The 26,191-nt window shown below is 38.6% G+C and overlaps 6 protein-coding genes across 6 annotated transcripts; 2 read left to right on the top strand and 4 right to left on the bottom strand.

Annotated features, from left to right (window-relative positions):
• Positions 1-1,349: 1,349 nt before the first annotated feature.
• On the bottom strand, positions 1,350-2,985 carry BDF20DRAFT_826359 (uncharacterized protein; the record flags this gene model as incomplete). Its single annotated transcript, XM_053078067.1, has 4 exons — positions 1,350-1,669; positions 1,869-2,017; positions 2,100-2,385; positions 2,487-2,985. The coding sequence occupies 4 exons, from the start codon at positions 2,983-2,985 to the stop codon at positions 1,350-1,352; spliced, it is 1,254 nt and encodes a 417-aa protein (XP_052933083.1).
• Positions 2,986-3,131: 146 nt separating this feature from the next.
• Positions 3,132-3,578, bottom strand: BDF20DRAFT_891090 (uncharacterized protein). Its single transcript, XM_053082227.1, has 2 exons — positions 3,456-3,578; positions 3,132-3,376 (listed from the first exon to the last, which is right to left on the bottom strand). Exons 1-2 carry the CDS (start codon positions 3,559-3,561, stop codon positions 3,228-3,230), a joined length of 255 nt encoding a protein of 84 aa, XP_052933082.1. The 5' UTR covers positions 3,562-3,578; the 3' UTR covers positions 3,132-3,227.
• Positions 3,579-8,636: 5,058 nt separating this feature from the next.
• On the top strand, positions 8,637-9,365 carry BDF20DRAFT_826051 (uncharacterized protein; the record flags this gene model as incomplete). Its single annotated transcript, XM_053078031.1, has 1 exon — positions 8,637-9,365. One exon carries the CDS (start codon positions 8,637-8,639, stop codon positions 9,363-9,365), a length of 729 nt encoding a protein of 242 aa, XP_052933081.1.
• Positions 9,366-9,400: 35 nt separating this feature from the next.
• On the bottom strand, positions 9,401-9,892 carry BDF20DRAFT_826316 (uncharacterized protein; the record flags this gene model as incomplete). The annotated part of the gene is made up of 1 exon (XM_053078060.1): positions 9,401-9,892. A coding segment is annotated over one exon (492 nt), but the record flags the coding sequence as incomplete, so codon positions are not given.
• A 13,796-nt stretch (positions 9,893-23,688) lies between these two features.
• Positions 23,689-24,531, bottom strand: BDF20DRAFT_891046 (DNA polymerase subunit Cdc27-domain-containing protein). Its single transcript, XM_053082226.1, has 4 exons — positions 24,466-24,531; positions 24,099-24,351; positions 23,983-24,038; positions 23,689-23,907 (listed from the first exon to the last, which is right to left on the bottom strand). Exons 2-4 carry the CDS (start codon positions 24,147-24,149, stop codon positions 23,766-23,768), a joined length of 249 nt encoding a protein of 82 aa, XP_052933079.1. The 5' UTR covers positions 24,150-24,351; positions 24,466-24,531; the 3' UTR covers positions 23,689-23,765.
• Positions 24,174-26,163, top strand: BDF20DRAFT_123146 (uncharacterized protein). Its single transcript, XM_053074734.1, has 3 exons — positions 24,174-24,393; positions 24,487-25,613; positions 25,690-26,163. Exons 2-3 carry the CDS (start codon positions 24,634-24,636, stop codon positions 25,946-25,948), a joined length of 1,239 nt encoding a protein of 412 aa, XP_052933078.1. The 5' UTR covers positions 24,174-24,393; positions 24,487-24,633; the 3' UTR covers positions 25,949-26,163.
• The last annotated feature ends 28 nt before the right edge of the window (positions 26,164-26,191 follow it).

The raw sequence follows: 26,191 nt of genomic DNA, 5'->3' as shown, positions 1-26,191 counted from the left end.
CTTCAATAATAGCCTTCAAATGGTCTGCCCGCAGATTAAGCTACTTATTCAGCAATAGTAATTTGCAAGATAATTATGGTCATCAATATATGCAAGATCCCCCTGAATCAAAGCCGATTTGAACAAATGAACAAATCGATTGCTGATATACTTGCCGTAGTCAGTACGGGATAATGAGTTGCATGATCACTAGATCAAGCTATGGATACTGTAATAAGTCATCCGCTCTGAGTACAGTGGTAGATGCGTAGACTTCGCAAGAGAAAATTCTGCTTTTTACGGTTAAAAAGATGTATGTCTTCATTAAGTAGAATAACTCAGCTGTCAGTCTAAGTTCTTGCAATATGAAGAAGATACAAAACTTCGCAGTAGATGTTTTTCTTCAGAGTTATTTGGCTTAAATTAAAAATAGAGTTTTTACAAGTTCATTTTTAAGCTTTTAGTATAAATTTTACATGACATTTACTACCTACAAGTGGTCAAACATCAAATCCTTCAAGAATTCACTAAACTGCCTTTCCTTACACGTGTGGCTCGTACATTGGTTGCCACAGCTTCAGGCTGAGGGATGAATAGTGTATATCAGGGAATTCTTCAAATTTAGTTTTCATGATTTAGACATAGTGCATCTGCTTGAAAATAAGAAATCGGTTGATGGAACTCCGCCAAGGGCGTCAAAGTCTCTGCCCAACATTTCGGATCTTCTAAAGATCTAGTATACAGTTTGAACTGAGCCGCAACTTTTTTTTATCAATACGAAGCGTCACGTGGCTTTCGATTATAATGAAAATAGCAAATTTTGAAGCGTCAGGTATGTCGTTCCTTCGAACGTCCAGCCGACTTGAGAAGCACCTGTCAAAAATTAACGGCTTTAAAGAGAAAAGAACACGCTGTCTTTGCTAGTTGACCTTTCTATAGATAAAAGAGTAAGTTCTAGATTAACATGGCATTTTGAGATGACAAAAGAACACTTCTCACAACAGACTTTCCAACTTACGCGATTGTTACTGTCCATGAGTAATCAGCCTGAACAGCACATTATCTGTTTACATGTTCACAATCTCCTATGATTAACTACAATACGCCAACGATTTTTGTCTGTTGTCCCTTCAATTGGGATGCTGGTAAAGATGTAAAGAAGTTAAAAGAGAATCGTCATAAAAATATATGCCACAGTAACGTGCTTTTCTTGTGGCTGTGCATGTCCAAGATTCGTGAGTTGGGAAGAGTAGAGTCAATATGATCATTAAGATGATACAACAGAGGATTTAAGGAGAAAGATATAATCGTCGGTAAAGATATGTTAAATGTTAAAATGAAACCGACTATGGTTATACTAAGGAGCAATATCAACTTGATGTTGATACTTCGTCTTGTAGACATTTCCAATACTTCTTTTGAATTCTCTTTACTAAATCAATTGCCTCTATGCATCCGTTCTGAGGCGCCAGACTTGCTTCAATAGGATCTGGCTCTGCACCCATAAGCACTTGCATACATTCATATGCTGATAGTGCAATAGAATGCAAATCATAGCCTCCTTCCAAAGAGAGAACTAACCTTCCATCTGCGATATTTTTTAGCATATATGTCATTTGGCCATAGGCTGCAGGTGTGAGGAGACAATTGCCAATAGGGTCATTAACAGCAGCATCAAATCCAGCGGACACTATTAGTATATTATCAACATCTTATTAAGATATTCTTTCCAACTGAATACTAAGTCTTCAGATTGACATAGTCAGTCTTACCTATAACAATATCAGGATTGAATTCGGTAGCGATGGGTATAACGACACTTTTAAAAGCGTAAATATAATCGGCATCCGTCATTCCTGCACATGGCCAAGGAATATTCACTGTAAAACCTTCACCTTCACCGTGACCTGCATTTTCCGCTGCTCCTCTTATATCCCCAGGGTAAAATTGGCTATCCTCATAACGATGTAATGACAAGTAAAGCACATTAGGGTCCTCAGCGAATATATTTTGTGTCCCATTACCAAAATGAATATCCCTGAGAAGGAGAATATTTACATTTGTAAAACAAATTCAGCACCACCGTATTCTGATTTAACGTCGAAAATTTATTGACTTACCAATCAACAATTAAAACCTTCTTAACGCCGTGATTCTTGACCAAATTCATCGATGCGATAGCCACATTATTAAATATACAAAAGCCTTTAGCTATATCGAAGGTGGCATGGTGTCCAGGGGGTCTAATGATTGCAAATGCATTCTTAATTTTACGTTGGATAACAGCTATTGTGACTTCAATCAAACTTCCTGCCGCTAGCAGAGCTGAATCATATGAATTGCAATTGAGATAAATGGACTCATATTGGTTCTGGGCCACCAAGTATTCTTTACGTGTTTTAAGCCCTATATGGAATGATTTGAGAAATGGTTAAACTAAATCATTCAAGAAAACAAAATCAAATTATATCTATTTTCCTTTAAACTACTGCGATGTAGTAACTTACAAATCGTATCTCGCATCTTTCTATAATGATGAATATTATGAGCTAACAAGACCTCTTCTCTCGTTGCCCGTCGCCCAATGATTCTTTTACAATGTTGGACCAATCCATGAAACTCAAATATATTAAACACCTTAAACGTTCTCCAAGGGTTTTCCGGATGATCCTCATTACGTACCAAACTGAAGTGGCGTTGCATAGCTATATCATATGTAAAGCCAGTAAGGAAAGTAGTTGAGGTATTGAATTGTTTGGGGGCTCGAGAATCAGACGGGTTGTAGTTCTCATCTTTGTAAAATTTAGCGCGCTTGCTACCAATACCATATCCAGCATCCCTGGAATTGCGTTTATAATAATTGATAAAAGCTTTCTCAATGAGGAATTCCTCTGAAGAATTGATGACATCATTATAAGTAGCTACTTTGGTACGCGTTTGTCTTGCTGGGAGGATACGCCGTGATACAATGCTGGTGGTTCCAGACGTTGATGACGTGGTGGACATAGGTGACGGGCTGCCATTTCTTTCAAATTCTTTCGGTATTCTCTCCCCTTTTAATGATTTAGGTGCGTTTCTGTTTCCGTTTGAGAAACTATTGTATTGATTTGCTGGTGATGAGTTCGTTGCTGATGTGCCATTGAGATCATTGAGGCGAGGCTTTTGCTCTTTCTCTAAGAGTGTTTGGGTTTCAACTTCTTTTTTAGAGTTAACTTCTTCTTTTTCTTTTCCTTTCAACCTCTTTTTCTCTAGCACAGCTTCCCCTTCAAACTCCTCCTCACTTTCAATAAGGATGACCTGTTCGCGTGGAAGCTTTTGGCGATGTGGAGATACTGATGGCAATACTGGACGCAGTAAAGGGGTGATCGAAGCGCTAGTATAGAAATCGTGTTTGCTGGTATTGTCATCGGAAGAATCACTTAAATCAATAATTTCATGCTTTTCCATGATGTTGATCCACTTTGCCTGTATTTCAGAAATTGCTCCTTTTCCGTTGTGGTGTGTAATTTTACCAGCGGAACACTGAAGTAGAAGAAAAGGTAAGCGATTCGTTCTGGAAATTCGTCGTTTGGGCAAAAACATGTTGTCACGTTCTGACCTCTAATTCATATAACAATCTGAGAAACAATCCAGATTTACTGCCTTTACCAGTTATAGTGTACTGGAACAAATAAGATTCCAGGCACACTGGGACAAATAAGATTTCATCAGGCACACTTCAACCTTACTGGTAATCTAGATATATCTCAGTGGCGTTGTACAATTTATTAACAGGATCGGTTGTCACTACTACTTTCTTAATTCCACTATAAGCTCAGTTCAACCTCGCATTCATATAAAAGACCATTCAATTTCTAAACCAAAATAAAAATCATCTAAGAACTACTGTTCGGTCTCGCTGACTCACTCAGTCTCTACATTTAGAAACTTATTAAAATATAACTCCTGATATCTAAGAATATCACACATGTGGTGGAGTTTCAAATATATAACCTCCCTTAGTTCTCTACCCTGTATGTAAACGAATAAGGAATGTCTCATTGATTAACGGATTTCTGCTATAAATTGAACTTTAGAAAGGACAAATTGTAACCGACGGACGCGTCAAGCATAGCACCGCAAGATGTCTTCGCGATATCGAAGTCACGTGCTCTCAATCCCTCCTGTCCGACGAAGAAGAAACTGATTAGAATTGTTGTTGTATACTGTTGTATCCAACATCATATTACGCGTAGATTATTACTGTGGTATTCGCTAGTTTTAACTAAGTATGAAAGGTAAAGAATAACACAAGAGAAAATAAACACGAAAGCTTAACGAAATCAAACCACCGTCTTTATTTCTCTTTCAAAAACAAACTAAAGAAAAAGAAAAGAAAACTAAAATTACTGCTATTAATAAAGACTTATTGTGTTTGCTGTCTACGAAATGATTGTTTCGGGATCTATAGCTGACACTGATGTATTATGATCGAATAATACTCAGTGAATCAGAGGTTTCCGTAAAAGAATAGGTCTTCCCTTTAAGTGGATAATTACTCGTCCATCCCAGAGCGGATTGATTTGTAATGTGCTATCCTGGCAGATCCAGGGTGATCATGCAGCTACATCTATAATCCAATATCTATCGGCCACCAGTTGTGTAGCTCAGATACTGTGGGAATGATTATAGATGTTAGCTAGGAAGAGATATTCGTGCGTGGTGTTTGTTGTATTTGCTTATTTAAAAAATTGATAACAGTTGTAAGTCGATGACTATGAACTTAGGTGTCTTTATTATTCTTCAGATGAAGTAGAAGGATTATTTACTTTGTGAGGTTTAATGGGAATTATATTATTTGAGGATGCGTATGCTAGTCACTAATTTCAGGTTCAGATGCTTATTGGTGATTATTATACTTAGGCCTATATCTTGTTCTATGTTGTACATAACCTATATTAGATGCAATATAGATAGACCGTGGTAGAATGTATTCTCTACCTGGTTGTACGTACTCGAGTATTGTAGTTATTATCTCACCAAACACGTCAGTGTTCTTTTGATTGCGTGAACAGTTGTTGTATTAATAAAGGGTGATTGAGCCTTTTTATCTCCAACCATACTTTATTTCCGGAACAGGGAGCAGTACCGCGACCTACTATGTTCTGGTTGTTGAATCAATATATCCTGTTGTATCCAAGATACAACTATACGTCTTAAACTACAGAACGACTTCAGTACCTGCTTGACAATCTGATACACATCTACTTTGACACCCGCTTGCGGCTAAGATCTTATCATTCTCATGATAGTTTTAGTTCAGTTGTATTAATAGTTGAATACCCGTTAATAACCCCGTTTCTCATATAAAAGTATCATTCTCGACAAACTTGAATAAAGGGTATCTTTGTTGTGTCTGGTCATTTTACTGTCTTATTTTATTTTATAAGTCTTTTAAAGTAACTGGATATATCATATCCTACGAGTACATATACCAATCCTGCTATATACCTAAATGTCATATAGCCATAGATAATTTAAGTAAAATATATTTCATAAAGATAACCTGTTCAGATCTTATGTGAGGTAGCTAATCTCACATAAGAATTATCCTTAATCCATATTCTTTTCTTATCTTATCTTTATTTGTTATACATTTGATCTAAGGTTCAAATGTATGCAATCGAACACACCGCTTACCAAACGGGAACGAAGATATGAGCAGTACTCATATCTGAGATCAAGTTTTATTTTACATTTCGTTAGACGTTTTGAGTGATTTACTCATATAATAATAATATTGCCATCGTGCCTCAAATACGACAAATTCAAGTCTAAAGTTGACAGCTGTTTATGCTGTGTTTAAATTAATTAATTCTCACTCGTGTTTCGATACCGTAGACAGTGGTCGGGACATGACAGAGTGGCTGAAAGATCCTTGCCCGGAGCGAGACTAGATGTGGTGTTAAGAATACTCTGAACAGAGAAGTTACAAAAGAATCAACACTTATGATAAGATTTATTACAGGTAGAGTTCAGATAGTGTTAAAGAACAGGTAAAGCAGATAAATAAGATAAAGCAGATCAAAACACTACTGAACTAAATATGAATTTGGGATAGTATTTATATATGAAGCGTCTGAAACGTATCCAACAAGACAGATGGTCATTACACTTATAATGATTGGTTTAATCTTGAGTGATAGTTTGTTGTATCCAACAGCATATTACTCTTGGATTATTACATAATACTGAAATAAGAGATTGCGGATCCTTATGAAGGTTAGAATAACCGTGAGTGATAGACTTGTTAGAACAATTCTTTTCTTTAGCGGAAGAATATTTCATCTGTATATCCGAGACAACATTGGATGAGTAATTGACTTCATTTAGAAATAAGATATTATAGTATTTGGATTTGATTAAATCAGATAACTTTATTTAGCACATCAAACCACAATACATAAATCTAATCTACTTAAGCTATTATCTTGTTGGTCCTTACTTTAACCCTTTTACATTCTGACAGAATTCAATAAGACTGAAACGTAGACGTCGGCAGAATTAAGGAATAGTTTATCCTGTCCGTCACGTTAGTTATAATGAAACTGCTGAAGTTACGGGTGTCGTATTTGAGGGTAGATGATATACAAATATTAAAGATATAATCCACTTTATGAAGGATAAAGATGAATTATACAATATTGCAAACCATAAATAATTAGAAACTACATAAACTCTAATATATGAGTACCGTGAATTAAGTGTTGTGTTTAGTTGACAGCATCATATGAGATGTGGAGAACTCGTATACAAATTATACAAGATCCTCGCACCTCATTACTGCTGAAATAGAGTAGAGTAGGAAGCGAATATAGAATAAGTGATGATTCTTATACGAGATTAGCTACCTCCTATAAGGCTGAACAGGTTGTCATTTAGGATATATGGTAGAACTAATATATGGACATGCAGGATATATTGATTCAATACCAAGATATAATAGGTTATTATAAGTACTATTCTCTGCCTTCGGCATAAAGAATGATTGCAAGATAAGAGGCTGTGATCATCCTTTACAATAACTGTTCACTCAACTCAAACACCACGCACGAATACCATTTTCCTAATTAATACTATTTTCCTGCAAGCAGTGCTACATAATAGTTAGCACGGGAAAATAGGTTAGTTGCATGATCGCTAGATCAAGCCATGGATACGTTTACAAGTCCACCCGCTCCGGGTAGATGCGTAATCTCCTCAAGGGAGAATTCTATTCTTTTACGGTTCAGAAGACGTACGTCTTCTTTGAGTAGAATAACTCAGCTGTCAGTTTCTAGGTTCCGCAATATGAAGATGATATTTGAAATTTTGCAGTAGATATTTTTCTTCTCTTTGAACTTAACTTGATTCAAAATAAAGACTCACTAGTTTGATCTCGTTAAGCTTTTTACTGTTTTAATTAAGTGATATTTAACTCTCAAGTCGTCAAATACCACAACGGGTCAAAGGAACCTTTACTCAGATCAACCCACTTACCTCCTTTCACCGATCCAATCGGTCAAGGCACCGCTATAGCATGATGAACCGTACAGTAACAATTGGGTATATCTTTTCTTTCATCATCAGGTCATCTTGTACCTAAGAGTCTTGATAGAAAAAGTTTTTTACAATATCCACAAATATAAATAGAAGTACTTTTTTCCTACATGATTTTTGTCTTCAATTCAATTCTTATCAGAATATTCTACTGAATAAAAGAAGATAAACTTGGTCTTTCACTGATTTCCTTTTGTTTTCTTTTTCTTATACTTTATCTTATCGTATATAACAAAGAATGTGGTAACAACCCGCCCATGGTACCAGAAATGGTGGTCCTGAACAAAACAAACAATAACTATATACTATATACTTTACACCCAACCCTATATATATAAAAACAGTTCAAAAATTGAATACTCTCATCGCCTTTTAAAGGTATAAAGGGAAAAAGGGAAACTATTATTTTATTTCAATATATATTACAAAAAAGGAAAATAAAGCATGGCATTTGAGGCTGTTACCACATTCTTCGAGTCTTCTCCGTCAACATTCGTATTGAACATCTTTTTATAGTCTCGCTACTTAATTTAGTCCCCTATAATCCTAATTGATAAGATTTACAGTGTCGATGTCGGTGTCGGTGTCGATGTCGGTGTCGGTGTTCGGTGTCGGTGTTCGGTGTCGGTGTCGGTGTCGATGTCGGTGTCGATGTCGATGTCGGTGTCGATGTCGATGTCGGTGTCGGTGTCGGTGTCGGTGTCGATGTTCAGTGTCGTGTCTTACCTTTTCTTTATATAAAAAAAAATGGAGAAAGATATGGATAACTTGTACTTGCCTTTTGAAATGAGGTGCGGGACTGACCTTACCACTAAACTAATCCTAAGCAATAAAACCGTGATAAATATTATTGTTCACGAATTACTTGGTAAGTAATTTTTTTTTCTTTATTCACGAAACGGAACTTAACACATTTATTTTTCATAGGGTCAGACATCGCCAATAATGCATATATTTCTGGCTCAACAGATTGGGCAGATGGTAAAAGGTCAGATGTATTATATTTACCAAAAGATGAAGTGACGCATGATCTACCACCCATCTTAGTTGAAGTTCAAAATCAAGTGGATCAACGATTTATGTTAAGGCTAATCAACTATTGCAGTAACGTGTATGATCGTTATGAGGTGTTGCCTGTGGTGCTTGTCTTTGTGGTAGAGAAATTTGCCAATGTCAGATTTGAGAAAAGTTTTGTTGAGAAAGCAAATACCCCTTATATTCTGGAAACTCAGTGTCAACATTGGGCGAAGTCAACCAATTTCGTCTCAGTTAAGTCAATTAAAAATCACATTCAAGACTCCATGGCTCCATTTGTAGCACTTGCCTATTTTACCTCGTCACAAGCACAAAACTTGGAATCGCTTACGTTTGCTGCTAATTCGACGGTACGCTTTCTATGGTCTATATGTAAAAAATACATGGTGAAAAAAAATCAAAATGAACTCTATCAGGTTCTTGATCACGCTACAAACGAAGCACAGAAGATAATCGATCTACAAGATGAAGATCCTATTCTGATGCTGGAAAAAAGCAAAAACTTTGTCAAAGAGTTCCTAGGAATCATTGAAGGCCAGAAAAGAAAGTTAAATGAAGAATATGAATTAGATCTGCAAGCCTTACAGGCAGAACAGAAAAAATACACAACAGAAGACTTTCTTTTTGTCGAAAGCATGTCAGAACCAAACAAGTCAAAAAACTGGAAAGATATTTTTAATGCAGGAAAAGCCAAAGGGCTATTTAACTCTTATACCTCAGCAAACTCTTTAAAAAGTTCCTATCACCATGCCGTTAAACGTGCCAAAAAATAAGAATAATTGTTTGTTTATTTCCAAATAAAGTATTATTATTCTCTTTTTTTTATAATTGCCTCGCTCAGCAAACTAATAGTTTGATTTTCTACGTCAGAAGAAAAGGAAAATACTTTGTCTGGAAGAGACAAAAACTGACATAACGCATGAAAGGCATTCATAGGTTGATCGTTTAGAGGTTTGACATCCAAATCGGAAAGAAACATCAGACATTTCTCTGCCCAAAAATTAGATTTGATCTTTACCAAATGGGAATTTGATTCACCTTCATTTGAGCCAAGACAGTCTTTGTTGGCAATAATTAATACAATTGGTAAATAGTTGAATCGTTCGCAAACAAGTATACAGTATTGCATAATTTTCAGAATCAATACTTGATTGATTTCACTTTGAATAGTTACAACTATTGGTTTGAAACGTTCGTCACTTTCATTCTGAGATTTGTATACTTTAAAAAGCCCTTCAGCCTGTGGCCATTCATTCTGATGCACTACATAGTTGTTTTTTGGAACGTGCGTACCTATAAGTAGAGCCACGTGTTATATTAGAGCAGTCAGTTTTACAAAAATGCTATAATATGTCTTACCAACCAAAACTTGAACGATCAGATTTATTACTTCTTGCTCATTCAGTAGAAGCTGAGCTATAAGATCTGTGTTTGACTTCCATTTAACTGGTAGATTAGGAGTATCCATATTTTCGTCTATTTTCGATTGAGGATAGTAAAGTGTTTTACACATTTTTTTTTGTACTCTTCCCAGTTACTACTTTTCCTAGTGGGCCCGGCTCGATCCCGAGCATGGTGATTTTCTATTTATCTTTCCTTATAACGAACATCAACACCGACATCGACATCGACACCGACACCGACACCGACACCGACATCGACACCGACATCGACACGAACATCGACACTGAACATCGACATCGACATCGACACCGACATCGACACCGACACCGACACCGACACCGACACCGACATCGACACCGACATCGACACCGAACACCGACACCGACATCGACACCGACATCGACACCGACACCGACATCGACACCGACACCGAACACCGACACCGACATCGACACCGACATCGACACCGACACCGACATCGACACCGACACCGAACACCGACACCGAACACCGACACCGACATCGACACCGACATCGACACCGACACCGACATCGACACCGACATCGACACCGACACCGACACGAACATCGACACTGTAAATCTTATCAATTAGGATTATAGGGGACTAAATTAAGTAGCGAGACTATAAAAAGATGTTCAATACGAATGTTGACGGAGAAGACTCGTAGAATGTGGTAACAGTGTTGTATCCAACAGCATATTACTCTTGGATTATTACATAATACTGAAATAAGAGATTGCGGATCCTTATGAAGGTTAGAATACCGAGACAACATTGGATGAGTAATTGACTTCATTTAGAAATAAGATATTATAGTATTTGGATTTGATTAAATCAGATAACTTTATTTAGCACATCAAACCACAATACATAAATCTAATCTACTTAAGCTATTATCTTGTTGGTCCTTACTTTAACCCTTTTACATTCTGACAGAATTCAATAAGACTGAAACGTAGACGTCGGCAGAATTAAGGAATAGTTTATCCTGTCCGTCACGTTAGTTATAATGAAACTGCTGAAGTTACGGGTGTCGTATTTGAGGGTAGATGATATACAAATATTAAAGATATAATCCACTTTATGAAGGATAAAGATGAATTATACAATATTGCAAACCATAAATAATTAGAAACTACATAAACTCTAATATATGAGTACCGTGAATTAAGTGTTGTGTTTAGTTGACAGCATCATATGAGATGTGGAGAACTCGTATACAAATTATACAAGATCCTCGCACCTCATTACTGCTGAAATAGAGTAGAGTAGGAAGCGAATATAGAATAAGTGATGATTCTTATACGAGATTAGCTACCTCCTATAAGGCTGAACAGGTTGTCATTTAGGATATATGGTAGAACTAATATATGGACATGCAGGATATATTGATTCAATACCAAGATATAATAGGTTATTATAAGTACTATTCTCTGCCTTCGGCATAAAGAATGATTGCAAGATAAGAGGCTGTGATCATCCTTTACAATAACTGTTCACTCAACTCAAACACCACGCACGAATACCATTTTCCTAATTAATACTATTTTCCTGCAAGCAGTGCTACATAATAGTTAGCACGGGAAAATAGGTTAGTTGCATGATCGCTAGATCAAGCCATGGATACGTTTACAAGTCCACCCGCTCCGGGTAGATGCGTAATCTCCTCAAGGGAGAATTCTATTCTTTTACGGTTCAGAAGACGTACGTCTTCTTTGAGTAGAATAACTCAGCTGTCAGTTTCTAGGTTCCGCAATATGAAGATGATATTTGAAATTTTGCAGTAGATATTTTTCTTCTCTTTGAACTTAACTTGATTCAAAATAAAGACTCACTAGTTTGATCTCGTTAAGCTTTTTATTGTTTTAACTAAGTGATATTTTACTCCACAAGTCGTCAAATACCACATATTTATTTCCAAATAAAATATTATTATTAGCTCTCTTCCGTGCATTTTGTTTTTCAACTTAATCGACCAATCAGATAGCGACATTCCCCTTCACCCGTGCAACCATTGGACCGTAAACTGTTCTTGTCCGAATGAGATACGTTAGCCCCTGCCAGCTAAAAAGGCGCACCTCCTGTCTGTTATTACCGTCGCCAAGCTGGACATGTTCGTAAAGACTGCCCTGTTTGGCAAAATTTGACCTGTTACAAATGTCATCGTAAGGGTTATATTCGTAGAAATTGCCGCATGGAAGACGTTCCTGTTCCTGCTTTAAAAGCTAATGAGCAAAGTGATACTGACGCCATCGCTGAATATGAAGTTCCGAGTGAACTCACCAATAACGAACGCCCCGCCGATAGTCCTCCTATTACCTCTACCATCAATGATGAGTCTGCCCTTATCATTTCGAAAAAGGCAAAACGATATGCTACCGATCAACGACCGCTAAGGCTTCTGTTGATCATACTTTGTCTTCATTCAATAAACCCACTGGTACTGCCGGCTCAAAATATGCCAGTATCACCCGTTGCTGCCAGTATGGCCCTTGACGAGCCTGCAACACCTGCGCCTTCCGATACCAACATTAGTTTGGCAACTACACCTATTCATAGTCAATTAACTCCTGCTGCTCACAGTGATGATATAGATATGATACTGTAATAGAAGCGGATACCACTCCTCCCAACTTATCCATGACCGCCCAGGAGGGCAATGAATAATCGACCTATACGCGTCGCATCCTTAAATGCTCGCAGCATTTTCAAGGATGCTGACAAATATACCCAGAAACAATATATATCCCATTTACGTTCCCCTGCTTTGTCTGTTGACATTTTATGTCTCCAAGAAGTTTCCGCATATCATTCACAAGACCACCTTACATTCGATCAAATCAAATATTTCCATTCCTTCCTCTTTGTTGTATCCAAGATACTAATATACGTCTTAAACTACAAAACGACTTCAGTACCTGCTTGACAATCTGACACACATCTACTTTGACACCCGTGTGATATTCTTAGATATCAGGAGTTATATTTCAATAAGTTTTTAAATGTAGAGACTGAGTGAGTCAGCGAGACCGAACAATAGTTCTTGGATGATTTTATTTTGGTTTAGAAATTGAATGGTCTTTTATATGAATGCGAGGTTGAACTGAGCTTATAGTGGAATTAAGAAAGTAGTAGTGACAACCGATCCTGTTAATAAATTGTACAACGCCACTGAGATATATCTAGATTACCAGTAAGGTTGAAGTGTGCCTGATGAAATCTTATTTGTCCCAGTGTGCCTGGAATCTTATTTGTTCCAGTACACTATAACTGGTAAAGGCAGTAAATCTGGATTGTTTCTCAGATTGTTATGTGAATTAGAGGTCAGAACGTGACAACCCGCTTGCGGCTAAGATCTTATCATTCTCAGCAAACCTAAATAAAGATTATCTTTGTGTCTGGTCATTTTACTGTAACGGTATAAAAACTAACTGTTCCTAAAAAGGACAGCCAATAAAATAAATGCCTTGCCTATAGGCTTGAGTAGTTGAAAAACTACTACTTATAGTAATCCTTCCATTTTTGGATAAAATCACGCAAATACTGGAAATCATATACTGAGTGCCCCGCAGGGCCAGAAAAAAAAAACATCATTGGTTTTGACATCAGATGATCGCTTGGCTTCATGTTGGACATTGGAGACCAACAGTAACTATCTTGCATGATTATCTATACGATATACTTTTAGGCTTTTTGATACCACCATTTGTATTCCTATCTTTTACTATATAATACTTTATTTTTGGCAGACTGAGTAAGGCTTTTTTTGTTTTAATGATGCGTAATACATGTGTTTATTGCAAGATATGCATATACAGTATAATGGTTACATAGGTATAAATGTACATATTATTTATGAGATTATTTGGAGCTGCTTGGCTCGTAGTTAATCCATTTTGTATTCTTTTTTTGCCTTGGTCTAGATAAACCACTGGTATTGGCATTGGTGATTGTTGCTGATGGGGCAGGGCTTATAGTGACAGGTTGCTGAGCAGAAGGTGCAGGCTCAGCGACGAGAGGAGGAAAGGGAGTATATTGTGTTTGAACAGCAGAAGAAAAGGTAGATGCTTGAGGCATATCGTTGTTGATATTTGTATTTAATGGAGTGTTGGTAGCTAAAAGCAATTGCATTTGAGAATTCAAACACTGTTGTTGCATCATGAGTATTCGTACGTCTCGTGCTAACTGTTGAGTAGTGTTTAGCAACGTAAGGTTGGTACGATTGCTTTGTTCAACAAATCGCTGAAAATTGTTTTCATTCTTTTGAAAGCGGTCATTTTGCTGCTGTTGCAAGCGTACAATCCTGTGATTGACTTCCGTTACTCGACTGGCTACTTGTCTATGTGTATCGACAAGACTTGGCACAAGGTTTTCGTACTCTTCTAATCTGCCAACAGAAGGACTGGTTACGGCAGCTACAACATCTTCTTGAAACTGCTTGAATATGTAATTTGAGAAGATACTGCTTCTGGAGTTGACGAGTTTATTCTCCTTGTTCAAACACATGTATACTGCTGCATCTTGTAAAATTATCCTTCTACATCTGATCAAAAGTCGTAAAAAGCCTCTTTTTGCTGTGTCTAAGCTGCTCTGAACTGCTCGTTGCTTTCCCTTTCTTCGTCTTTCTCGAGACACCATGATTCCATTCTCTTCTACAAATTCCAATGAATTTTCACTGATTTCTACATTGGCCATGTTATCCTCCTCATCTTCGTTCTCGTCAATTTCTTTCATTTCTCGCTCACATACAGCCATCCATTCAATGTTGTTCTCTCCAAAATAATACTCAATCCAAGGGAAAATCATTCGTTGCAGTTCAATGGGCGGTGATACGCTGTTTCTTGCTAATCCGAAAGGCTTATCCCAGAAGCCGGCCATACCTCTTGCGAACTGTGATGGAAGTTTACCGAGGTAATGAGTCTCCAATCGGCCAAGACGATCCTTCCATCCTCCACCACGCTTGATTAAATCAATAGGCATACCTAGAGCTTCAGCCTCCATTGCACCAGCATGGCGTCCACCATGAGTCACTCTAGTTGTATGGATTGTTTCATCCAAAAGCGCTTGTTTTGCAGTTTTCCATTGCGAAACGCCACTCAAACTTTTCTCTGGGCTGCCACGTCCACGCAAAACCTTCCAATTATGCCACCTATCTTCCTTCAGGAAATCACCGTTGTTCTTTAAAAAAAATGGATTAATGCTCCTTCTAACTTGATACTAAACTCTTGTGGGCAAATGAGTTAGCTGAAGCAAACTAAACATGAAAAAGCAAAAGCACTGAAAGGACATCTGAAGAGGTTTTCATGGCGCATTGCACAAGCAAATTTTACTTCTCCTTCTTTGAGTGTCTTGCCTTTGTCTAAGCTAAACACTAAAGCTACAGCCTGTTGAATCCCCTTATGCTGTTTCTTTGGTATGATAGTACAGAAATAGTCAGCAAAGTTTAAATTTCTGAGGTCTTGATCCCGAAGTAGCATATGGTGGCGCGACGAAATGGAGAACATCTCACGCAAGGCTGTTTGGCTTTCAGAGACCCATAAGCTTTTTAAGATTCTAATAAATTCGCCGGATTTGTATGAATCACGGATAACACAATGGGCAGCTCTATCCACGTTGGTTTGCACTTGATCGTAAATCAAATCATTTTCATACTTCTTTATTAGATCAGTTATTTGCTTTGTCTTGTTGGGAGATGGCCACTCCAGTCTTCGATGTTCAGATTGAAAACCGTATAGATATATCAAGGCTTTCTTATACTGATTGACAGCTTCTATGCCGATAGGAACTTCTATTAGTTTCTTTTGACCATTCCTGCTTACTGGAGCATTTCTGGCCACTAATTAAGATAACGTTAATTGAGTCTAATCACATATATTCGTGTTATACAATGCTACATACTTTGGAGCAAAGTCATTCGGCTACCCTCATTTTCCTCAGTCTGCAAGCCAACCTGTGTCCTAACGTCAGATTCAATTGAGACGCTCTTCTGATAAGTACGCTTGAATACGAACTCTTTGAAAAAGACTATGATGAATTCAGTGGGTCCAACTGTGTACGGGTAGAGAGGATCAACAGGGTATCTGACACGATTCTTTTCACAAAAATCCTTGAAATAAAGTGAATTTAGAAAAACTTGCATAGTTAATACAAAGTTTTAATTGATTGGTACCTTCCAATGTTCTAAAGGCATTCTGTAACTCATAGCAGTGCTAGCACGGACTCTTCTAAAAAGGGCCTCCATTGCAAGATCAAATTCGGTTACTATAATCTTTGAACCAGCTTGACCAGAGTATGAGCTCGCAGGGATAGCTGTATTTGAAGTAGAAGCTTCCATTTCGACTTCAAGCTCTTCTTCTTCAGTCTCTTTGTTTAAACGTCGCTTAGATGAAGTGGTTTGATTGAGCATAGGTTGCATATTGAATGGTTTAGAGTATAAAAAAAAGACAAACTTTGATGGTAAAGCAACTGTGTTGGCCTGAGGTAGTATTTATAACTATCGAGTTAATAATACTGGAAAGTTCCTGCAAATTCTACAGTCTGATTAACTCACTTCTCAGTATTATTAACTCGCACCTACCCTATTTGGAAAATTTTGGGCAGAAATGGGGCGCATTTCATTGGACAATTTCAATTTTTATTTCCAAAAAAATAAAAAAAAGTTAGGGCCTTTCTTTCGTCTATTCAGTACATTTATTGAACTGACCAATCAGATTGCAGCATTTACAACCAACAACTACATTTCTACATTCGAGATCTCTAGTCATCGATCAACCCATGACGATCGAATCACAAACCAAGCATGGGACTAACTGGTCAATCATTGTGGCCAAAGGTTTAAAAACCAATGTTCTCCTTCCTCGAAGTCAGTTCGATATCAGGAAAGAAAGAATTGTACACTGTCGAAACTATTTTCGGAGACCCTGAGGTCGCTGAATACTTCCGTTCTCAGCGTATACAATCCATTGTACAGACCGCTCTCATGCCCGGAGCTGTTATATTTGGCTTACCTAGCAGATTGTTTGAACATCAATCTGAAGCTTTTAAATTAGTTATCGATCAGATTGACCCGGTCGTGGGCAACTACTTTAACCCGGTATCGTTCCGTGGCAACCGTACCCGCGGTGATTTGGTTTTTTATACTCGTTTTAGAAATGATCAGAGTACCCGCGCCGCCATAGAGGAGGGTATCACGCACAGCGGTGTGCAGTATAAGGCTTATCCTTACAAGGACAGGACTGAAGCCAATGATCATTGTCGTGTAACCATGACTTTGCCTTACGGAGCAGAGTCTGATGAGCTGATTGACGAGCTCAAGGAGTCGATATCCAATTATGGCCGGGTGCTTCAAATCAAGCAACGATTGAGTCATGGTTTCTTCGAAGGAGATATTTCTGTTTTGCTCGACTGTCAAGTAGCTGACGGGTCGGCGTCATATCAAGCCCTGCAGCGTATGCTGTATTTAGAAGCCTGGGATGTCACGGTCCCCGTTAGTTACAAAGGTGCAAAGCCCATCTGCTACTACTGCCGTAAAGAAGGGCATGTTAAAAAAGATTGCACAACTTTACAAAACTAGTCTGCTTCCGTGGTGGTGGTCATGGACACACTCAGCGTCGTTGCCGTCTCCCCGACGTAGAGCCCCTTTTAGCAGAACCTGCACAAAAAGAAACCTCGTTTACTGAGTATTTAGATGTCTATAAAACTATTACATCACAACAGATATCTAAAGATGAGAACAACTCGCAGTCAAACATGGCATCGGATATTGATGCGTCCAACTGTGTCCACCACTATCAAAGATAAGTCTTCCATATAAATAGTGAGAAAGCTAAGTCGAGCTCCTCCTCTGATACGATAGCCCGTAAGAGTCATGAGTAAAAACCATGTGCGTAATGCATCCTTAAATGCCCGTAGCATTTTCAAGGATGCAGATAAGAACACTCGTTGATTGTTCTTATCTTACCTCAAATCATCATCTCTTTCTTTGGGTGTCTTATGTTTACAGGAAGTTTCCGCCCTCCACCTACAAGATCATCTCACGCAACAGCAAAACAGCTACTTTCAATCCTATCTTTTTCCCAACTGCTCCGTATTATTCACTAAATATTCTGCCATTATATGTTTAAACAAAAACCTCACACTTCAGGATGCTACCGTTCACTTGATGAGCGGTGCATACGTGCATCAGTATATAATCAAACTCTACAACAAGTAGAATGCTCTATTACCAACATCCACGGCCCTGCACAATCCACCAACAGACTACCTTTTTTAGAACAATTTATGTCCTCACCATTCGCGTCTACGGGTCATGCAGAGTCACCTTCCATAATACTGGGAGATCTTAATTTAAATCTGTTGAAGCTCGATGAGACCTGTAACGACCCTTGTTTTGTCTCCCGGAATCAATGGCTTTTAGAACATTTCGACAATTTCTTTTTGGCCGGTCAACCTACGTTTCACCGAGGCTCTCAAACCTCCACCATCGACTATATTTTTTGTAGCAAAAACCATCAGCCACGAATATCCAACTGCCAACAGACATATTTACCCGCTTCATGGACAGACCACCAATTACTACAAATTGATCTACTTCCGGAAAGGCATGATATTGGCCCCGGATTTTGGCGCTTTAACACTTCTCTACTGCAGAATGATACTTTCGTAGCTTTGTTAACAGATGTCGTTAACTCCTTTTTCGCCTCTGTTGAGTCGCTTGGTGATGAAACTGCTCAACAAACGTGGGAAAGTCTGAAACGTGCCTTAAAAGATATCAGTGAAAGTTTCACTCGTGGCCTTCAAAAGCATAGACGCAACCGCCTCCAAAAGCTACAGCAGGAGCTTCAGCAATTGCTGCCTGCCGGATTTATCTCCAGCGATCTCCAAAATGACACACGCCAACAGGCCGTGATAAAGCAGCTGAACGATGCCTTAGATAAGGAGGCCAAGGACGAAATGAACAAAGTTTTACTTCGTTCCGCTACCAGATGGCATGAGCAAGGAGAACGAAATACCAAGTATTTCTATAGGGTTATCAAATCACGTCAAATGCAGCAGACTATTCATCACCTAAGATGTAGCGTCAGTGGTAAACTATTGGAAACCACGCCCGAGATTTTACAAGAGGCCCACCGGTTCTATAGTCATTTATATGCCCCAGAGGACATTGATTTAGCAGCAGTGGACACTCTTTTAGCCAATATACCAGAAGATGTCATCTTAGAAGAACAGGCTTCACATACTGTGGGCGCTGATTTCCCTACCGGAGAATTGCTAGACGTAGTGAATCATACTTCCAACCAGAAGAGTCCTGGCTTGGACGGTTTGCCTTTCGAACTTTACAAGTTTCTGATCTACAAATTCCCCAAGGCTAAACTTCTATTCTTGACCGTTTTGAATGAGTCCTTACATGGTAATATTCCTTTGTCTTGGAAACAAACTAGGATGATGTTGCTGTTTAAGAAGGGTGACCCTTTCCCCTTGATTAATTGGGGACCATTGTCACTTATCAATTCCGATGCTAAGCTCTATACCAAACTTCTCGCGAATCGTTTTAATATGGTTCTTCCTCAGTTAATCAACCCATATCAGACAGGCTTTATGCCACATCGCTTGATTTCAGATAATGAATGGGTGAATATTACATTGATGGATAGTTTCCGCCGTAGTTCCGATCCCCATGCTTCCAAAGCTGTAGCCGTCCTGCTCGATCAGGAAAAGGCCTACGATCGGGTGCATCCTCAATATTTCAGACTGGTTTTGTCACGGTTCAACTTTCCTCCCCATCTTATCTCAGCTCTAATGTCCTTATTTTTCTCAACGGCCATCTCTGTTTCAATTAATGGTTTTCTGGGAAAGCCTTTATTACAAGGACGTGGACTGCGCCGAGGAGACCCCTTGTCGCCTCTGCTCTTCAATCTGATGTTCGAGCCATTTCTACGTACTATTTTGGCCTCTTCTCTTAAGGGAGTGTCACTGTCACCTTTCTCAACACAAATATCTTTAATGGCCAATCCTCCAATCATTCGGCATCCGGATACTGGAGCAGACGACAGCCCTATCCAATGGTATCATCCACCGGTCTTTAAATTACTAAGCTACGCTGATGATTTGGAAGTTTTTCTGGCCTCACCTGATGAATGGCCCATACTGGAACAATTGTTGACTATGTACGGAGACGCCAGTAATGCCAAAATTAACATCGAAAAGACCGTCATTGTCTCTCTATCTGGGAATTGCTGTCCATGCTGAGCAGCTATAGCCCAATCTAAGGGGATTGAATACCATACCAAGCAAAGTGCATCGATTGTTCGTTATTTAGGATATTCCCTCTACTCATCACCGAGGCAGCTGAAATCTTACCTTGCGCGTATTACTAACATCATTAAAATGCATTGCAGTAAGTTGTAAGATCGAGGCCTTTCCGTTCGCGGTTTGTCCTTGGTAGTAAACCCTCAAGTTCTCAATAAAATTTGGCATTTGTTACGAGTAGTACCAGTACCAAAGACATGGTTAAACAGCATTCGAACTGTCGTGCGCAAATTTGTTCTCCCCTTCCGACCAGCTCCTTCTTGGCGGTCTATCTGTCTCCGCAAGTGTTTTGGCAGCTTGGGAATCATTGATATATATTAGTAACAACTAGCATTACAGCTTATCTTTGTTCACCGTATTCTTCATCTAAATGCAATAGTGATTTCGTTGCTCCCTTGATCGGCCATTGCATATACATATGTACTGGTTACCACTCCTTTTTGCCATGGCTGCAGCATCCTCGAACCTTCTTACCTCTCTTTAAAGGGCTCCCTACGTTATCTATTTTAACACGGCTTCTAATGGAGCTACCAGCACTAGTAGGACATACTAGCTGGCCTGGACGCTGGTACGCAGATACACCACTCCATTTTGCTTTGGTACCAGTCAACCCCGCGAACAATGAGGACGCTTATGACCTGTCTCAAATACCCTTGCGCTATACTGTGGCAAATGTCTGGGTCCTATTCATATAACATGTTCACTAATTACCTTCGCTTAGATCTCACTAACCTTAATAAGGTAGGTAAAATACTCCAGCTGCTTAGAAAAGATACTCCTCCCATTTACTGGCGCCCTAGACTCAAAAAGTTCATGCCGCGTGATTTTCGCTTCAATGTACTTTCGCCGACATGGCCATGTCAGAATGCCGATCAGCGAGCACACAAATTGTCACCCTATGACGCGTCTTCATGGGTTCCTCAAGGTGATCACTGGGGGATTCAAGTTGGTGATAAGACCATTCCAATTGCTAAGTTGACTCCGGCACTATTACGACAATATTGGTCTCAGCGATATCTCCAAGAGAAATTACCGGGTCCATTCTCTATGCAGGGCATCCCACAAGTACCTTATATCTGCCCACCCAGTTTTTTCCATCCTCGTATTTGGAAAGTCTTTTGGACGTTACGATTGCCACACAAGGTCTTTACTTGCTGGTGGCGGTTGCTGCGTGCATCGTTAAGATCAAGGTTATCTTTGCATAGTCAACGTCCTCAACGATGGCCATCACCCGAATGTCCACTATGTGTAGCACCCATTGAAGATGACTTCCACTTTGTCGTTGGCTGCCCTATCAAATGGTCCTTTTGGTCCGCATCTTTGGTCTACCTATTTCTATCTGATGTTCTACGGCCTCTAGATGAAGTCTGGCATGTTCTCCTCCAGTTAAAGCTTCCAACAAATACATACACTGAAAATTACGCCTTAGAATTAGTGGGTAACATTTTGAAGACCCTATGGCAATATCAATGGTATGTAGTCATCAACAATGGAGCCTGATCCTTAGCGAATGCATTACAGAGACTCCAAGCCTCTGTAACTTTAAGTATCACGTTACAGAATGTCGAAAAAGTGCCCCCACCAGACATAACTTAAACACTCTAATGAGGACTGTTCATAATATGCCTCTCATGTGCCTCTTCTAACCCACTCCGTTTTTTTCTCTCCTCTTATACCACTTGTCTTCATCCCTAATTTTCATCTGTCTTTCTGTCTTTCTGTTGAAATAAATCGCACATGAATTTAAGCAAAAAAAAATAAAAAAAAAAAAAAAACCAAAAAACCAAATACGACAATATGAATACTGAATCGGGTACTATAACAATAGGTATCAGTAGTCGTATCCTCAGTTGAAAACGAAATTTGGACGGAGGGGAGTAATAAAGCCATAGATCTACAATAAAACGTAAAGAAATGATTTTAGAACAACTTATGATATCTGTGCTGATGGGAGTATTCGTATAGCGCCCTATATCAAGATAAAATAGTTTGTTATCGTTGATCTGCATCTATCATTCTCAGTTTACTTGACAAGTGATTACATTTGCTACATATATAAATCAAATACGACAGGAATGGTTGTCTTATAGGGTAACACTTTCCTATCACGTAATAGCTGATGAATATGTTTATGTAAAGTATTGTATATTGAAATATCAGATAACGGATTTTTATCATCTATAAAGTAAGGGTAGGCTGTTAAAAGATAATCATAAAATTAAGTTTTCTTAAAGAAATTGAATAGATTAGATTGAGCAGCTGGCTTCTTCACGGGCTTCTTTGCAGCACCTGCCTTATTGGCAGAAGAAGGCGCAGCAGAAGCATCTTTTACAGATTTTGATGGTGTTGGCTTCTTCTCGGTGGTTTCTTCATCATTGACTTCTTCCCATTCCCAAACGTTCTCCGTAACTGTTTTAAACAAGAAGTCGATGATTCATCAGAATCAGCAACATTGCCTTTTTTTTCTCATTTAAGAGAGATATACTTTTTTTCTCATTTTTTAACTTACCAAGTAAACCACGTGCATTCTTGTATGTTTTCTTCTTGAGTACCTTTCTTCTCGTTTTTCCAGGAGTAGTAGTAGGGGTGGACGCCGCATTATCTTTCTCATCCTCATCCTCATCCATGAAATTGGTTATCTCTTCATTCTTATCATCTTTATCTTTGCTGTCCTCGATATCTACCATTTCGACGTCGTCATCTTCATCTTCATTTGGTGCGTCTTGAATAGGTATGCGAGTTTCGATGGCTGCGGGATTATCGTCTTCTTCATCCGAAGAAAAGATATCGGAAGCCTTAAGTGATGTTTTAGCCATGCGTTTTTCGATTTCATCTGTTCGTTTGCGAAAAAAAAAGTTTTGTTATGGATACAATGGCAATGAAATAGCAATTTTACAATATCTATCATCTGTACCAGTTTTTGCAGTTGGTTTTCTTTCATTGGTAGTTGCGGAACCTTTGGTTAGTGACGAGGATAATGTAATGGGTGATGGCTTAGCGACAGGATTCTCCTTAGGAGCATTAGTTGTTACTGCTTGCTTTTTGGTTGTTGTACTGGGGCCAAAATTGAGCGTGCCTTTTCGTTTCGTTCCAAGCGGTGTCGTTTTGCTCTTATTCGTAGTGGAGACAGATTGGTTCGTCAGCGTTTTAGGCGATGCGGGGATGCTAGGTTTAGGAGGTATATGAGATGATTGCTGTTGTTTGTTGCCTTGCTCTAAATGCACTGTAGGGTTTCTAAGAATCCCACATTTAATACGATCTTCCATTGTCAACTTGGGTGCATCTTTACAAGCTGCATAAAAGACAGAGAAGTCGGTGGGGACAAAAGAGCATAAACTGTAAACATGAACACCAGTAAGTTTTTTGTATTTCTTTTGTGCCTCTAATAATAGCAGCAAAAGAAGCAAGTGATATGAGTTAATGCTTCTACTGCTTTCCCTAAGTCCAACCTTTTTCGTCAGTACCTTCGACATCGGCATCTTTGACTAATTGTATTTTAAACTGATTATCGAGCGTCGTTCCAGTCAAACAATACACGGCATGAACATTAGAATGTTGCTTTGAGAATTCATAAAGAGCCCTACATTATAGTTTTTAAGTGCCTATGCAATCATGTATTGCGTGAATGCAAAGGACGAAACGTTGTTAAGCTTACTGTTTAGCCTTATTAACGTGAATGCCTAACGATCGAGCCATGGATTTGTAGGTCACCTGTTGAGCTTGAGTAAGTATATATGAACAGCCTTAAATATTCTTCAATAGTTTGCTTACAGGTTTATTCTCTTGCAGTACAGTTATGTTGAGGTATTCTTCATAGCCCATCTTGAATAAAAGCGCAATCAAAAGACGATGATCTGTATCTGATTCTCAGAAAGATCAACAAATCATAGGAAAAATTAAACGCGAATGAGTCTCGTCAGTGACGCGATCTGTAATTTTCCCCCTTTCTGTCGTTGTAAAAATGCTGGAGGCATCCAGTCTGTTTTTCTCATGTGTTGAGAAAATTATATCAAACTACCATGTTCTTAAGCAAGAAAACAGGTTCAATAATGCAGCGCATGAAAGGGTAATTCCATTTATAATTTTATTTTCTTTTGTCAACTGAATGTGTTTTGCGATTGGTATTGTTCATACTAACATGGACTGTTTCGTGACAAAGGAGCATCATTGACAAAAACAATCAAACAAAGACAAAGGTAAAGAAGGGGGAAAAAAAAAAGCACATACTAAATTACAGCCGTTTGCTTTTCAAGGCGTCTCATACAACGAGGAAAAATTTATACTCAAGTAGAGAATAAACGAGATTATGAAGTTATTCCTACAACAAACAGAAGTGAAACCTAGACATGATCGATTGCCTACTGCCAAATTAAGAGATACAGCTGATTTTTCCGTCTATTACAGTCCAAAGGAGAAAACACCAGCAGCGAAGGAATTGCCCATAGAACAACAACATCTATGGACTCTGGCGATTGCTTTATTGACACCAGATACTGAAGAAAAACAGTTGCTATCGCTTCGAAAATGGTACAGTCAATTAGTGCAGCCTGGTTTACAGTACTTTATCGAGAGAAATACAAAAAAATATCCTGACGATCCGTTTGTCAGTGTGTTTGCTCATTTGGTATTTGGACAGCGTCAAAAAGCAGCTGAACTGGCACAGCAGCAAAAGGATTTTATGTTGGGATTGTATATATGCCATTCAGAATTGAAAGATTTGAATTATATCATCGAGGAACAATTCCACAGTCTTAAAGATCAACCACAACAGCAACCGTCATCCGAGAAACAAACGAGTTGGCATCACATGTCGGTTCATCAAAAGAAATGTTGGTATTTAATTGCAGGTCAATTTGGATATAGCACAACCGATCATTTTGCTGTTACCGATGGTCTTTACTGGCAATTAATTTTGGGTTTGTACATTTGGTATGGAACAAGTTATGGGGAGCCTGTCGATTTGAACAGAGACTACAACAAAATGCTAGAGAAAGAAGCAGCAGCCAATGCCATGCTTGAATTACAACATATGCATTTGGGAGAAGCGTCATCCACCGAGCCTTCTTTACCCGATTCGGGTATTTTATGGTACCAACTGTTACAGTGGTGGTGTGGCGACAGTAAAATTGCAGATTTGCAGGCATGGCCGTTGGAATTATTATGGTTGCTAAGCTTATATAAACAGCCCAACAACATTGATCCACTATTTGCAAACTTGTGGATTGAAGAATTAGAGAAAGAAGATTTTGCTAATTTTGCTATCTATGCGTCGCTATTTTTACCAGAGTAAGTAAGTTTGGATCCTTGCCAACCAAACTTAGCAATGAATTAACAAAAACCATGAACTTTTGGATTTTCTCAGTGCTGAGCAGAAAATAGAACATATATTACGGAATGGAGAATGGAGTGATGAGGACACTCTTATCACCCAATATCATATTCCAAAAAGACTCATACAAAAAGCAAAGGCATTGAATGCACATGATGAATGGGACTTTGAGGCAGAATATAAGCACTTGTTAGATGGCCAACTATTAGACGAAGCAAAATTGGCATTGATATACTTTGTTATTCCAAAGCTTTTTGAGAGTAAGTTTATCCTTCCAGCAATATCTTTCTGATGGGTTATTCATATTTTCACTGTCCTTCTCTCTCTCCTCTTAGGCGCAGTATCCCATAATTATAAACCTATCTTATCCTTTATTGACTCATACCCGAACAGAGAAGATGAAGATATTCTCGCTCTAAAAAACATATTCATTTATGTCGCCTCCGCCAAAGAAGCAAAATCTTCCAAAGAAACATCATTCACCACTGCAGATGGAATTCAACAGCAAAAAATAAAAGAGGAAAACGTAACCGTA

This window comes from Mycotypha africana, assembly GCF_025528875.1.
Source record: "Mycotypha africana strain NRRL 2978 chromosome Unknown BDF20scaffold_10, whole genome shotgun sequence".
In the NCBI taxonomy this organism is placed as follows: domain Eukaryota; kingdom Fungi; phylum Mucoromycota; class Mucoromycetes; order Mucorales; family Mycotyphaceae; genus Mycotypha; species Mycotypha africana.
Note: the sequence above shows the minus strand (reverse complement) of the source record. Positions and strands in the feature narration are given on the sequence as shown.

Coding starts and splice junctions, on each gene's coding strand:
- BDF20DRAFT_891046 (XM_053082226.1), bottom strand. CDS start 24,149: ATGGGCTATGAAGAATACCTCAACATAACTGTACTGCAAGAGAATAAA. Junction 24,039..24,098: donor TACTGCAAGAGAATAAACCT/GTAAGCAAACTA, acceptor CAAGCTCAACAG/GTGACCTACAAATCCATGGC. Junction 23,908..23,982: donor CACGTTAATAAGGCTAAACA/GTAAGCTTAACA, acceptor ACTATAATGTAG/GGCTCTTTATGAATTCTCAA.
- BDF20DRAFT_123146 (XM_053074734.1), top strand. CDS start 24,634: ATGAAGTTATTCCTACAACAAACAGAAGTGAAACCTAGACATGATCGA. Junction 25,614..25,689: donor GCGTCGCTATTTTTACCAGA/GTAAGTAAGTTT, acceptor GGATTTTCTCAG/TGCTGAGCAGAAAATAGAAC.
- BDF20DRAFT_891090 (XM_053082227.1), bottom strand. CDS start 3,561: ATGTTTTTGCCCAAACGACGAATTTCCAGAACGAATCGCTTACCTTTT. Junction 3,377..3,455: donor CAACGGAAAAGGAGCAATTT/CTGAAATACAGG, acceptor CGATGACAATAC/CAGCAAACACGATTTCTATA.